This window comes from Anolis carolinensis, chromosome 2 (genome assembly GCF_035594765.1).
Source record: "Anolis carolinensis isolate JA03-04 chromosome 2, rAnoCar3.1.pri, whole genome shotgun sequence".
Lineage (NCBI taxonomy): Eukaryota > Metazoa > Chordata > Lepidosauria > Squamata > Dactyloidae > Anolis > Anolis carolinensis.
The window spans coordinates 81,581,442-81,597,645 of NC_085842.1; the positions used below are offsets into that span (position 1 = coordinate 81,581,442).

The 16,204-nt window shown below is 42.6% G+C and overlaps 1 protein-coding gene across 1 annotated transcript; it reads right to left on the reverse strand.

Annotated features, from left to right (window-relative positions):
• Positions 1–1,652: 1,652 nt before the first annotated feature.
• On the reverse strand, positions 1,653–11,187 carry manf (mesencephalic astrocyte derived neurotrophic factor). The gene is made up of 4 exons (XM_003217563.4): positions 11,021–11,187; positions 6,018–6,145; positions 3,547–3,688; positions 1,653–2,069 (listed from the first exon to the last, which is right to left on the reverse strand). The coding sequence occupies exons 1-4, from the start codon at positions 11,106–11,108 to the stop codon at positions 1,885–1,887; spliced, it is 543 nt and encodes a 180-aa protein (XP_003217611.1). The 5' UTR covers positions 11,109–11,187; the 3' UTR covers positions 1,653–1,884.
• Positions 11,188–16,204: the final 5,017 nt, after the last annotated feature.

Sequence of the window (16,204 nt, forward strand, 5' to 3'; positions counted from 1 at the left end):
GGCCCCCCTCTCCGCCCTCGCGAGACTTCACCGCTTCCTCCCGCGCCCTGCTTTTGGGATTGGCTGATGCTTCGGCTAGGATGCCTTCAGAGCAGGCATGAGCAAACTTCGGCCCTCCGGGAGTTTTGGACTTCAACTCCCACATTTCCGAACAGCCTCAGGCCCCTTAAGCAGCTGAGGGGGAAAAGGAAGGGGCCTGAGGCCGTTAGGAAATGTGGGAGTTGAAGTCCAAAACTCCCGAGGGCCGAAGTTTGTCCACGTCTGCTTTAGAGGCTCCGCGATTGACCCCACAAAGGAGGGCAGGGGTTTGCGTCCCCGAAGGGTGCTTGGGGCAAAGGAGGGAAGGGACAGCGCCCCAGGCTGCCGAGTTCCTGGTCCGAGGAACGCCACGTTTAGGCCACTTCTATTAAAAGGGCATTACAGGCACTCACAAACACCCGACCTACAAATGACTCCGTTACAAACGGGGATGAGACGACAGGAGGCGAGGGAAATTACCTTCGGGATGGGAAATCCACCTCCGAAACAGTTATCATGGGGGAAAGTGTCTCACCAATCCTTTCACTTTTCAAAGGACAACCAGGCTTACAATCAACCCATCTCTAAGTTTCTGGATTTACGCTCATACACGATTCCCTTACCTGGATACATTGGAATGCGTTTGGGAACATGCAAATGAAGTATGTTCCACATCAACTATTACATAATGATATGGACCCTTATGTCAAAGCACAACTGGGTCTTGTACTCAAAATTGGTAAGAGCATGTAATGTTACTGTCAAGATGAAGTAACGTAGGTTTGGGCTGCGGTGAGTTTTTCAGGCTGCATGGCCATGTTCCAGCAGCATTCTCTCCTAACGTTTCTCCAGCATCTGTGGCTGGTGTCTTCAGAAGTTCTGAAGATGCCACCCACAGATGCCAGCCCAAGCAGATGCAATTCTGGCCATGAAAGCCTTCAGCAATAACGTAGATTTCCAAATAACAGGTAATCATGACAGACTTTTTGAACGCCAGTACTCACACAAGGGTGTGGAAGCTGAAGTGTAAATGACAGGATGCACTCTTGATTTAAGGAGTGCTTAGTGTTACTTTTTTCTCTGAGAACAGGCTTAGAGGAAAGCTCCCCATTCTTTTGTGGAGGAGGCTCATCTACACTGGCAATAGTAAATTTGGAAGCACAAATAAACAGAAATGGTGCCAACTGGCTTGGCTATCTTTCTTTTTAACTTTGGATAGTGCCAGCTAGCATTATCGAAGATTATGCTGCTATCCAAGTCAAATGTAGGAACATGTATCCAAAAACCTAGCCCTATAATAAGGATTATAACCATATTTTATAGAACATGGTTGGTCTCTTACACAAACTTGGTCTTCAATGTATAACAGTACAAAATGCTGCCCTGCTTCCTCCCCCCCCCCCAATATTCAGACATTATAACGTATATACATTTCATATCCTTATAGACAGTTTTGCAGTACATATGAATAGGCAAGCACCAGTATGGAGCTGTTTCACAGACCATCACTAATACGGCTATTAAACGATTCTGGGAAGTTATCCAACTTGCTTGCATTAAATGTCAAACTAAATCTACAGAAGGACCTGATTTGCCACTGAATCTGTACTCACTTCTCTTAAATCAGATGACACTGAATTTCATAAAGTTTATTTTAAAAATCCCATACGTCAATTTTTAACATAAATCAAAGAGAAATAATAACTTGAGACAAGGCAGTTGAACCAACACTGAAAAAAATGCTCCGATTTGACAGTTGAAACCCAGTTAAATAAGTTACAAAAACAGCTGTCCAGCAAACAAAAAGAAAGTTTAACATAGTTTGTGTGTGACTTGCTAATAATGTGCTAGAGGTCACTTTGATGGTCAGAGATCTGTCCGGGAACTGGCTGCTTTAGGTGCATATTTAGGCATCAGTTCATTGATTTTCCGAATGTAGTCTGATTTTTCTGCACAGCCTTTGCATGTTTCACCCCAGTCATCCAAGATCTTCTTCAGTTCTTTAACTCGCAGCTTCTTCAGGTCCACAGTGCTCAGATCAATTTGTTTATCTGATGAAAAATTAGGACATGTTACTATATGAAGAGTTAGCAGAGGACTGCTTTCAGATTTCCAGGTCTCCATACATTATTACTCAGAGAAATTACCACAAACTGTCACTTCCCCTCTGTTAAGGATGTATAGGGAAATCTTTCTTCGTTCCACCTCTAAACAGGTTGTGGAAAAACAAAGTTTGTTCTGGGGAACTTCCACTTTCAGAGTATTTAAAAATGAAGATGGAGAAGCAGGAAAGTTCTCTGAAACAATTTATGTTCAAGGAAAAAGGCTTCATTTTTTCTGCACAGGACTACAATCTGCTTCAAAGATGTTTATTTCAACATATGTATTACATTTGTATTTTAGCAATTCAGTAATTATATGTAACCTTGAGCTAACCAGCATGCTGTGTAACATTTCTGAGAAAGGGTTATTGCTTTCACTTGTTTTGATTAGTTTCAGTTAGTGGGAATCAATTAATCCCCACTATGCATTGTTACAACTTAATGTTACACTTCTACGTAGAAGTAGAATGGGATTGAGAGTAGTTATTAATTTCTACTGGTAAAGATGCTGCATGTTGCCTGGAACCGGAGACACCAGATGGTATTCAGTCTGTGGGGAATGGGATTGCATTTCCCCTGAAGATGCAAGTCTACAGATTGTCATGCTCTTGGATTCAGCTTTGAGCCTTGAACCTTAGATTTTAGCAGTGCCTAGAAATGCATTTGCAGAGTCAAAATGCCTGTTCCTTGAAATATCACATCTGGCCCTGGTAACACATTACATCCCAGTTGGATTACTGTCACATGCTCTACCTTTAAAGAATGTCCAAAACCTGAACTGGTCCAAAGAACTGTTACGAGGGAATTGCAATTTCCTGTTTGCAACTGCTTCATTGGCTGCTAGTCCATTTCCCTGCACAATCCAAAATCCTAGTGTGAAGCTATAAAGTCCTTTACAGGTCAGGACCAGATTATTTAAACGAGTGTTTTCTCACAGACCAGCCTGTGCTTTGAGATCTGCTGGGGAGGACCTTCTCTATCTTATCACATTCAGATGCATCTGGTGGGAAAATTGGATAGGTCCTTCACAGTGGCTATCCTTACTCTGCAACTCCCTTCCAAAAGACATCAGATTAGCAACTTCCCCCCTTTCTGTTCACAGACAAGTAAATTTTTTTGTTTAGTCAGGCATTTGATGATTGACTAAGGCCCATGCAATGAAAATTATGTGCTTAAGTATACATGAATGTTTTAGGATATATTTATATATATATATAGAGAGAGAGAGAGAGAGAGAGAGAGAGAGAGAGAGAGAGAGCTTACACTTTATAATAGTATTTTTAAGAAAAGTTGTTGTAAACCACTCTGAGTCCTGAACTGGGAAAAGGGCAAGAAAGAATGTAATGTAACAATAATACTGAAAATGATGTTGGGCTGACCAGGATTTTGGCTCCTTTTTTATTAATGAATTTCGTAACCAACTTACCATATTTAAGCTCGCAGATCTGACTATCTTTCTTCTTCAACTTCTCACAAATCTTCTCAACAGGGATGTGATTACTCAGGGGTTTTGAAACCTCATTAACCATTTTAGTGGCTGCATCACTTGTTGCTCCAATGTAATAGCACTAGAGGGTGAACGAGAAAATGAGTAGTCAGGACATAAAACAAATCTTTCTTGCCTTGTCTTTTCAGCTATTTTATCAAGCTTCTTTCAAACACAAAGCTGTGTTGCCGAAGGCTTTCATGGCCGTGTACCAGAAGCATTCTCTCCTGATGTTTCGCCACATCTATGGCAGGCATCCTCATAAGTTGTGAGGTATATTGGAAACCAGGCTAGTGAGGTTTATATATCTGTGGAAGGTCCAGGGTGGGAGAAAGAATTCTTGTCTTTTTGAGGCAGGTGTGAATGTTGCTATCGGCCACCTTGATTAGCATTGAATAGCCTTTCAGCTTCAAGGTCTGGCTGCTCACTGTCTAGGGGAATCCTTTGCTGGGAGGCGTTAGCTCGTTCTGATTGATTCATGTCCTGTTTTCTGAGTAGTGATCTTTATTTTACTGTCCTGATTTTAGAGTTCTTTAATACTAGTATTAGTTTTTTCTCCCGCCCTGAACATCCCACAGATATATAAACCCCAACAGATCTCACAGCCTCTGAGGAGGCCTGCCATAGATGCAGATGAAACGTCAGGAAAGTATACTTCTGGAACATGGTCATACAGCCTGGAAGACTCACAGCAACCCAAATATATCAGCTGTTAGTCCAAAAGAAATTTGTTTTCTATTTTGGAAAAAAATGGTATGGCTGTGTCATTAGGTTTCTGCTTTCTTTTACGGTAAATCTCCATGATACGGGAAGCCACCTATTTTCCATTCTGTGCCATATATCCAATTGCTAATTATGTAAATATTGTTTTTACCAATATGCAATTGACTTAATGGGCCCAGTCTGACCAAGACAAGCAATGGGAATTAGGCCAAGATAACAAAATGAATTATTTGTAGCCTCTAACACTTAGCCATTTTGTCAGAATATTCCAACCGATCCATAGAAGAATTGAATTTTGGTACATCTTTCTTTCCATTTATTATTTGGATAGGAATACTTAAAAGAAAATCTTTAAGGAGAAAGTTTATACCAACCACAACAGGATTATCCAAGCTTACAGACAATAAGGTAAATGTTTTCCCCTGACATTGTCTAGTTGTGTCCGACTCTGAGGGTTGGTGTTTATCTCCATTTCTAAGCTGAAGAGCCAGCGTTGTCCATAGACACTTCCCGCCAGAGCGATACCTATTGATCTACTCACATTTGCATGTTTTTGAATTGTTAACAGGAGATAACCCCACTCCCCAGATTCGAACCGCCAATCTTTCAGTCAGCAAGTTCAGCAGCTCAGCAGTTTAAACTGCACCACAAGGGGCATATATTAAAAGTCACTTAGGTTTCAAATCTAGATGTGTAAAATATACAGCAATTCAATTCATTACACCTCTTATGCCATCACACGATATCCCTTCATCCCAGAAAAAATGAGCTAGCACATTAAATGACACACATTCACAACCTATCCATCAGAATATGAAAGACTAATACAGCACCTGGTTTTTAAAGTCTGTGGCGCAGACGGGAGAGCAAGCCAGTGCAATTAATTGCAATGGATCACTGACCAGGAGGTCATAAGTTCGAGGCCCACTCGGAGCTATGTTGTTGTTTGTCTTTGTCCTATGTTAAAAGGCATTGAATGTTTGCCTAATATGTGTAATGTGATCCGCCCTGAGTCCCCTTTGGGGTGAGAAGGGCGGAATATAAATGCTGTAAATAAATAAATAAATAAATAAATAAAAGAGAGCTGTTTTTGGAACAGACTTTGCACTATGCCGTCTTAGTCCATTTTGCTGCTAGTAATGCAGCTCTCTTTTTGTTTCATGAGCTACGAGTAGCTATCCGCAGGAAGAAAAATATTATTGGGTTACAGTACAATCCAATAATATCTGCAGGGGATATGTCCCTGAATTTGCCATGGGAACAGGAAATCATGGATAATAGTGAATCCTATTGAAATGAGAAACATTTGCCTGACATTACCAGAGAACCTAGAGAACATTCTGGGAGGTTGTAATCTCTCTAGGTCCTCCAATGAGACTCTATGATGACCTGCAGTGGCACATACTATAGAACTGCTGGGAGGATCTAGAAAAATCCTAGGGAGAACATTCACATGGCAACCCTGTCCTCAAGAGATGGAGGAAGGTGAGCCATCAGTACCCTCTCCATGACTGACAGCTGAAGATGGGGCTGCAGTGTAAAATAAAACACAAGAATTCTTCCTGCCAGCTCTCAATAGTGCTTGCTAGAGCTCAACTATTCACTCATCTGTCTATGACTCTCCTTTGCTTCAGGATACATATTCATCTGACTGCCCACAGAATCTGGGCATAGCCAGTGGTACTTACCAGACGGTTTTCTTTGCCTTTTGTTTCTTTGCAAGATTTTAGAAGTGCCTTTTCAATACTATTTGATGTAAACTCAACATTATTGTCCTGTAAGCTCTTATAGAATCTTCCCAAGAATGTTATACACACTGTGAAAGGAAGAAAATACACTTAATCATAAAGCTAGCTGTTGTTCCAAGCGTGCCTTTAAAAATGCAAGGAACTTAAATATGTATTAAGGACACCATGGTAGAATACAAACAACTAACAGAGGTTACAAATTTCTAGGAATGAAAGAAAGGGGAAGGAGAAAAAAGAAATGTCATTTATTTCACATCCCGGAAGAGCAATATGCAATATGGAAATATAATGTGAGCCTACCCAAATCAATTAAAAGCATGCCTTGTGAACATTCGGTGAAAGTTGCTATATGACAAAGGGTGCATGGAAAACATACTCCTTTCCAGTTAGAAAACCAGAGTATGTATTTCTTACTTGGTCATCAGCTTAATTTGGATCTATTTAAAAGAGAAACTTCTGGTCTTTTTAATACTTGCCTGCTCTTCAAGCTGAGCCTACAGTAATATTTTTAATTAATATGGAAGCATCCAAAGCAAAAAGTAAGTTCACTAAAGATGCAAGAAATAAGTTCTTCTCAGCACACCATTCATGCAGACTTGGGGTTTTAGAGGCTGATGACAGTAGAGAACAAGAACCCCTAGGAGTACCATGTTGAGTGCCTTTCTCACGTAATACTTACCCCATGAGTGCTCCTTCCTGCACCACTAGCCAGGCTGTATGCAAGGAATCCACATCAGCATAGATGGCTCACATCACCCTAACACAGTGGTTCTCAGCCTTTGGGTCCCCAGGTGTTTTGGCCTACAACTCCCAGAAATCCCAGCCAGTTTACTAACTGTTAGGATTTCTTGGAGTTGAAGGGCAAAACATCTGGGGACCCAGAGTTTGAAAACCACTGCCCTAATAGCTCTAAAAAGAGGCATACAATGCCCTGACACTTCTCAGAGGGAATCTTTTCTGTCCTGAATGCTGAACTTCAGATAGGCAAAGCAAATATATTCTTTGGAAGGCAACAAGACGACCTGCAGGCAAATATTTATTATGCAGTCCATTATTCTTCAATTCTTCATACAAAAGTGAAATATTTATTCTCTTTTTGTACTTAATTTTGCTTCCTTAAAAGAAAAGACTTCATAAATTTGCACTGCAACTTCATCATCAGCTAACTGCTATGTGACAAACTTTGCTAGATGATGTGAAACACAAATCTTCACTGACACATTTTCACGGCCAGATAAGATTATCTTTCTTATCAAGCTAATGTAAAGCAGATTGCTGTGGAACTAAAATTGAAATAATGCCAATTCAAATAATCACTCAGATGTGAACCTCATTAGATGATCCTTGCCCAGTCCCTCTCTTAGCCTTACCACCAAGCCAAATGTGGGGATAATTGCGTATGCTACCATAAATTCACAGGCAGAATGCTTGGTTATAATGGTAAAATGAAATTTGTTAGTAAAATGAATTTATTGCTATTTCTTTCCTAACTGAAGACCTCAAAAATGGTTTGGTGATGGCTGAGCCACCTCTTGCTTTCTCTTTCACAAATTTTAGCTGAGATATGTTTCAATGAAGACTTGATAGAAATCTACATCCTTTCCCTGAAATGTTATGTTCAAGATGTTTGTATTTTATCTTTACTATTTCAGCAATCATCTGAATTAGTCATTACTGTTCTGTGGATTTTACTTTTCTGAAAGACAGCTCAAGGAATAATCTGAGCCAGAGCTCCTCAAAAATTAAGCCCTCAAACAACAAAACAAGAACAAGAGCTGTTACTTAAGCTGCTCTTCGCAATGTAGACTGGATAATGAAGAAAACTGTCTCTGTCATATGTGACCAGAAATTCAAGTATGGGGAAGGGTGAGTCAATAGTAGTGTACGTATATGCCTTCACTTCACTTGTTGACTTACAGTGACTATGACTTTAATGGGGTTTCCTTAGGCAAGGAATACTCAAGAGATGGTTTGAAATATAGCCTACACCACCTAGTATTCATCACCTGCGATGCTTTCAAGATCAGATGGGACCTGGTGCCTTTATTTAGACCTGACCTTGGGAGTAACCATTTGCTAATACCATATATAAGGTGAGGGCATATTTGGGGGCTAAAATTATGAATTTGGTTATGACCTGTGGATAAGTCAAGGGTCATTCTGTAGAGAGGGGGTTAGCACCCAGGCATTCAAAAAACCTCAAAAGTGGCACCACAATAGAGCTTTGGCACTTCTTTTTGGTTCTCCTGGGATGGATCAAGCTCTTATCTTTCATAACTTAAGAGAAGATGGTGCATTTTAAAATGAGAATTCAGGAACAGTACTCACACTGACCCATTGATAAGTTAACCCAGTTTTTTGGAGGTCAATCTTTAATAACTACAGTTTCTAGACTTACACATGGGTTTATGGCAGGGGTGCCAGACACATTTCCATTGAGCACCACATCAGCTTTATGGTTGCCTGCACAGTTCCATTTGTAATTGTAAGACTGTATAAATGAAACTGTGTTGCCCTGGCATGGGAAACCTTGCGGGCCTGTTTTATCCCTGGAGTGAGTTCAAGGAAGACTCTATATGACCATTTGCTAAGAAGTTCAAGGGGGGCTCTATAGTCCAGGCATGGGCAAACTTTGACCCTCCAGGTGTTTGGGACTTCAACTCTGTAAATAATAATAATAATAATAATAATAATTTGTATCCTGTCCTATCTCTGCGAGGAGACTCAGGGCGGTTTACAACAGATATTGGCAAACATTCAATGCTGTGAGAAGCTGAACAACGACAAAAATAACCAACCCTCCAAATCCCAAAAACAAATCCACAATTACATCAAAAATAACACAATATACTGCAATACTACTAGCAATATTGTATGTAATATACAATTACTGTATTATATATTATATTGTGGAGCAATGGGTTAAATCCTTGTGCCATCTGAACCGCTGACCTGAAGGTTGCCGGTTCAAATCTGTGAGAGGGAGTGAGCTCCCATCTGTCAGCTCTAGCTTGTGGGGACATGAGAGAAGCCTCCCAGCAGGATGGTAACACATCCGGGTGTCCCCTGGGCAACGTCTCTGTAGACAGCCAATTCTCTCACACCAGAAGTGATTATACACATATATGTATATTACATAGGTCAGCAGCTAGGCTTCTAACTGGAGGTAATTCAAGGGAACATACAACACCCCTATTAAAGCAGTTCCACTGGCTGCCAATAAGTTTCCGGTCCCAGTTCAGGACACAGGTTATGACCTACAAAGCTCTAAACAGCTCGGGCCCTGACTATCTTCGGGATCTCATCTCCTTCATGAATTGGCACATGGTGCCCCCCCCCCCCCCCCCGGACAACCTCCCCAGGAAAATTAGGCAAGCTATCATTGTCCTACTTTCGTAGGGACCTGAAAACCTGGATGTTCCAGTAAATTTTTGAGATCAGTCTATCTGAATAATCAGATAGCACTGTGTTCTGCACTTCATCCACTTCCCTGGCCCTATGATACAATATTGCACTATCCCTAGCCCAGCCCTTTTATAGTTGGCCACAGTCAGCTATCGCAAAACCATTTTTAGGTCTTCAGTCCTGGCAAGTTTTGTTGAACCTCTCAATGAAATGGGTTTTTAATATTTTATGTTTTACTTTTAGACTATCTTAACATGTTTTGGGCATTTTAGGATACTTTTAATTGCTGATATTGTGCCTTTTAAGTTAATTAGGTTGTGTTATATTGTTGAATTATTGTCTGTATGGTTTTCTTTCGGACAATTGGAATGCTTGACTTATATGTTGGAAACTCCCGAGGCCCTTCAAGGAGATAGGGTGGTATACAAATAAAGTTTCATTATTATACTATTAGTATATTGTACCATATCATAAGTTAGAACTCCCACAATTTCTAATAGCCAGTAGGCTACTCCAACCCCTAGAAGTCTCAGATGCCTCGGCCAATGGTGGAGATTCTGGAAGATGACGTCCAAAACACCTGGCACAGCTGAACCCCTTCCAGTGTCTCCCAAACTCTGGCCTCCCAGGTGTTTTGGACCTCATCTTCCAGAATCCCCAGCATTGGTTGAGGCAGTCGAGGCTTCTGGGGGCTTCAGTCCAAAAACCCCTGGGAGTCCAGAGTTCAGGGAACTATAGCCTCCTGACAAGCCCAGGATGACCAACTGGTCTGAAAAGTTAGCTGTGAGTTTTCTGGGCTGTATGGCCATGTTCCAGAAGCATTCTCTCCTGATGTTTCACCCACATCTATGGCAGGCATCCTCAATATTTGGCTACCAGTATTTAAAAAAATCTAAAATCTGGACAGTAAATGAACAATGCCCTGAAAATAGGGAAATTCCAGGCATGAAACAATTAGGGCCACCTAACATCTCCCAACAAAGGATTCCCCCAGGCAAAAATCAGCCAGCCTTTGAAGCTGCAAGGCTTTTCAATGCTAATCAAGGTGGTTTATTGCAACATTCACACTTGCCTCCAACAGACAAGAGTTCTTTCTCCCACCCTGGACCTTCCAAATATATAAACCTCCTTTGCCTAGTTTCCAACAGACCTCACAACCTCTGAGGATGCCTGCCATAGATGTGGACGAAACGTCAGGAGAGAATGCTTCTGGAAGATGGCCATACAACCCGGAAAAATCACAGCAAACCAGTGATTCCGGCCATGAAAGCTTTCGACAACACATTGGCCTGTTCTAATGGAAATACTGTAATGCCCAGTGTTACTGAAGAGAAGGTGCCTATTTCTCCACACATATGCATTCCCTTTTGGGAGAAGTGTAAGTTGTAAACCCCTCCCAACAGCACTGGCCACGGCGTGGCTGACTCCAGAAGGTGGTTACAACTCCCACAGCTTTCCCCGCACAACTTCCTGGGCCCCCGGCCCCTTCCCCACTTTCCTCCTTCCTTCCCGACCAACCACCTGCAGGGGAGACTCACCCTCGCAGTCGCCCTCGCGCAGCCCCTGGCAGTGGGCCGGGAGCAGAAGTACAGCCACCGCCGCCCAAAGACCCCGTGCCGCCCGCATCCTGCCGCTCCAGGACCGCTTCTACCTCTGCCTCCCTCGGCTCCCCCGCGCAGCCGGCACCTTGGCCACGCCCGTGTTCCTGCCCAGTTGCCGTCTCATTGGTCGCGCCGCCTCCCTTCCTTCCGACGCCCGACCTTGCCATTGGTCCGCCTGCCCCGATTCTCCACGCCGCCTCCCCTGGTTGGTCGAGAGGCTTTCGGGACGGGAGAGCTGGCGGACGCCGATTGGAGAAGCGGAGGTTGAATGGGAGGACGAGGAAGCCGCGCGCTCCCCAATGGAAAGAGGGCGGCAGTGCCATATTTGATCAGGGCGAAGGTTGAGCTCCACGTACGCAAAGGAGGGAGGCGCCGCCATCTTGGTTTAGGGTAACGTCGGATTCGTGAGGCAAAAGGAAAGTTTCCTGGTCGCCGCATCTCCCGCCCAAACCGCCCTGGCTCGGAAGCCAGAATGGGCCCAGAGCGCATTCCCATGCACTAGGCAAACTCTTTTTCTCTCTTGAAGAGTCAGAGGAAACTTTCACGCAGCCCAAATAGAGCTCGATGGCTTCACTTCAGTTGCCATGGCAACAGGGCCGTAGCCAGAAAAAAAATTCGGGAGGGGTTTTGAAAATTTCGGGGGGGGGGGGGGGTTGAACCCCTAGCACACACCTCTCCCCGCTACAAACCTGTCAATATCTGCTTGACATAGTGCCTGGAGGGACTCTTAATGTTTTGCGTCTCATAGACTTAGCACGGGGATTTGGTTAACCAGTTAAAATTCATGAGTAAACCAGGTTTTTTTTATAACCTGAAAAATGGGGGGGGGGGGGGTTGAACCCCTAAAACCGCCCCCTCGCTACAGGCCTGCATGGCAACCCTTCTGCGGAATCACTGGGTTGCTGGGGAGTTTCTAGGCAGTATGGGCCAGCAAACACCTCCCAACAAAGGAATCAGCCAGGCTTTGAAGCTGTAAGGCTTTTCAGTGCTTGATAATTGCAACATTCACATTTGCCTCAAACAGACAAGAGTTCTTTCTCCCACCCTGGCAGCTTAAACACCTGAGGGGGAAAAGGAAAAGGCCTGAGGCTGTTAGGAATGATGAGAGTTGAAGTCCAAAACACTTGGAGAGAGGGCTCAGGTTTGCCCATGTCTGATGTAGATGCATTCCATCCATATAAAGTGTTGGAGCATTGAGAAAAACACTCTTGAAAAAAAATTGTCCTCTTTAATATTAGAGGGAGAAGGGGTTTGCCGGAGTTGCTGTGTCTTTAAGTCATTCCTGACCAATGGCAACTCTGAGGCAAACCTATCAGGAACTTTTCTTGGGAATATGTGCTCTGAGAGGGTTTGCCCTTGCCTTCCTCTGAGGCTGAGGCCTCCTTTACACTGCCATATAATCCAGTTTCGGAATTCAGGTAATCTGCTTTGACCTGGATTATATAGCTGTATAGACTCAAGCAGGTAACCTGGATTCAGAGAACCCCAGCCAAGGCTTTTTCCGTGTGTGTGATCCTGAATGAGAGATTCCCTCCTGGGCACACAGAAGACTGGGCAACTTGGAAGGTGCTGAACAGTCTGCACTTTGGCACCACGAGATGCAGAGCCAATCTTAAGAATTGGGGCTGCAAAGTGGAGCCTACGGCATGCAAATGTGAAGAAGAGCAAACCACAGACCACCTGAACCCTGCCACATGCACAATGGAGAACCTTATAGCAACACCAGAGGCACTCCAAGGAGCCAGCTACTTGGTCAAAGGACATTTAGCATAATGCCAAGTTTTTAACTCCGCTTGTGTTTTTTAAATACATTATAATGGTACCTTCGGTTCACTTCTGACACAATCAATACCTGGATTCAGTAACTGGATTATATGGCAGTTTGGATCCAGGATGTGGTCACACATCGAGTTTCATGACTGAGCAGGGATTCAAACCCCAGAGTCAGTACAACGCTCCAGCCACTTCCTCATGCTGCCTCAGGAAGGAGGAAGGAAAATTGTAATTTCCATTTATGTGGTTCTATTTCTTCCTCTCAATAGGAGTAGATAGGACTGGGCAGCTTGGGAGAAGGCCATTAACCTGGAAGTTGTTTTACAGGCAAGGACTGAATTCAGAAGCAGCTCAGGAGAAGAGGAACAGAGATTGCCCCAGCTGCCAGGAAGAATGGTCTGAAAATGGGTGGAATCTGCCTGCTTCAGGATGAGTTCATTTTGTGAGGCAAATCACAAATTTTCAGGAACTTGGCTTGTATTGCGTTTTGGACATAAGTTCAAAAATACATGCAAACTCGGAGTGAATCTTTGAAAGGCAAAACTTTACAGGAATTGTATTCTTTCAATAAAAAGCACAAAATCCATTCCCCAGGGCGAGCTTTTAGTAAAGTCCCCTTTGGAACAATAATTTATACAGGGATGAGACCCCAAATGGGAGATGGGAAAGGATTGTGGATGAAACTTCCACCAGTCCTAGCCAGCATTGTGGGAGCTGTAGCAACAGATCTGCATAGATACACTTGACCTATGCTTTCTCTGGATCTGAAAATGTTTCTTTGCAATAGTTAACATTTGATCCTTCTCAATTGTCAATTGTGATCCTGACTTGAAGAGAAGTATTACGTGGCAATGTTCAATATGCGCTTAACCTTTAGCCGATTCACTGCCAGCCATTCAGCGCGCTTTCCTCATTCCTGAGTCACTGTGAGAGACGATGATGCTGTAAGTAGTAGTGTTGTACCAGCTCTGCTGTTAGTTTTATCTAGTTTTATCTTTTTGTTATAATTATGGCATTCCTCCCCACCATGGTAGTAATTTTTTTTAAAAAAAACCACACACCAGTTTTGCTACTTTCCTCCATTTTGCCACTGTTTGCTCTCTTGTATTTGGTTCATTTCTTCTGTTTTCATACCCTTTGTTCAAACCCAAGACAAGTAGCTGAATGTATCAATTTAAGAAATAGAGCCAATAAGATATCTGACAACATATTTCATGCCCAAGTGGTAGAAGTCAAAATAGTCCTTCTGTTTCAGTATACAATTTAATATTACTTATCCGGAATTCCAAAAACTGAATTGCTCCACAATCCAATATTGTCCACATAGTTGGCTGAACCTGTGACACCCTTGCTTTTTGATGGTTCAGTGGTGCCCAAACTTTGTTTCATGTGCAATATTACAAATATTATATACAATTACCTTCATTTTTGTTTCATATGCACTGTGTATAAGATGCATATGAAACAGAAATGATTTTCATGTTTAGATTTGGATCCCATATCCATGATATCCCATTATGTACCTATATGCCAATTTAAGCACCCCAGTATCTGGAAAAAGTCCAAAATACCTTTTGTACTAAGCATTCTGAATGACGGAAACTCAACCAGAATATACTATATTTATTTGATTCTAAGTTATTGGAGCCCCCAGTGGCACAGTGTGTTAAAGCGCTGAGCTGCTGAACTTGCGGACCAAAAGGTCCCAGGTTCAAATCCCGGGAGCGGAATGAACGCCAGCTGTTAGCCTCAGCTTCTGCCAACCTAGCAGTTCAAAAACATGCAAATGTGAATAGATCAATAGGTACTGCCCCTGCGGGAAGGTAATGGTGCTCCATGCAGTCATGCCGGCCACATGACCTTGGAGGTGTCTGCAGACAATGCCGGCTCTTCGGCTTAGAAATGAAGATGAGCACCAAACCCCAGAGTGGGACACAACTAATGTCAGGGGAAAACCTTTACCTTTACTGAAGATATCATCAACTGTAATTTCAGTCCCACCAATGGAAAAACCGTATATAATGTATATATTTTTAGATATGTTTTTATGGGGAATATTTGTCTTATAACACTATGTAACACAATTTTTGGTCCTGGGTTATAAATGTCCTTTCCTAATTGGTTCTATCATAAAAACATGAAAAAAGTGTATTAAACTGCAAAAACTTTGTTTTTGTGAGACATCCTGCAACACATTTTGTTGTAGTTTTTCAGTGAATATTTCATCAAGTCGCTAACCAATTCAACATAGTTTGTGGCAGCCACAAAAATGAAGTTTCTGGAGTATCAGAAAAGTAAGCACCACGCAATCAAACAGTAATAACACTTTCAAACCAGGAACAGAACATTTTCAATTGTTTACATGGTGTAATTGAAGAAATAGACTATTTTATGATAATCTTCAATCAAGGGATGGTTTTAACTCAGGCCCAGCAGAGACCAAAGTTGCTACGGAGCAGGGGTTTCCCACATGATTTTGTCAGCTCCACATAGATGATTTTATAAACTATCCAGTTATTGGCAAACCATTCTCAACTTTCTTTATCCTTCCCATAGGAACAGAAAATGTTTGCCTAAAACAAGTAAAGCAGCACTGAGATGATAAAACAAACAGCACTGTTTGTTGTTCTTTAATAGAACTTTTTCCTGGAAGAGAGAGTCACTAATAGGTGTCTATTTTCTCATCACCCCAAGGAATGTTACTGGCACTGGCACTCTTTGGGGGTCTATGAAAGCCTGCTTTCCTCGGATGGATTCTCTTCTAGGAAATGGAAAACAATGCCCTCTTGTGCATTCCAGGAGAACTGCCAGTGACTCCATTTTTTGCCTGCAAGTAACATTCTTTGTAAGGTAAAGGTAAAGGCTTCCCCTGACGTAAAGTCCAGTCGTGACTGACTCTGGGGGTTGGTGCTCATCGCCATTTCTAAGCCAAAGAGCTGGCGTTGTCCATAGACACCTCCAAGGTCATGTGGCCGGCATCACTGCATGGAGCGCCGTTACCTTCCTGCCGGAGCGGTACCTATTGATCTACTCATATTTGCATGTTTTCGAACTGCTAGGTTGGCAAGAGCTGGGGCTAACAGCAGGCGCTCATTCCGCTCCTGGGATTTGAACCTTTTGGTCCGCAAGTTCAGCAGCTCAGCGCTTTAATACACTGTGCCACCAGGGCACATTCTTAGTACTGTATTACAAATGTAATACATGGGCACCTATTTTGCCCATGTAGCATGCTATACTGCAAAGGCAAATTGCTTGATTTCTGTTGTGATAATTTATATTTAATGAAAATATTACAAACTGCATGACAGTTGTCCTAGCTGGACTTCTTGAAGAGAGATCCACCAATGA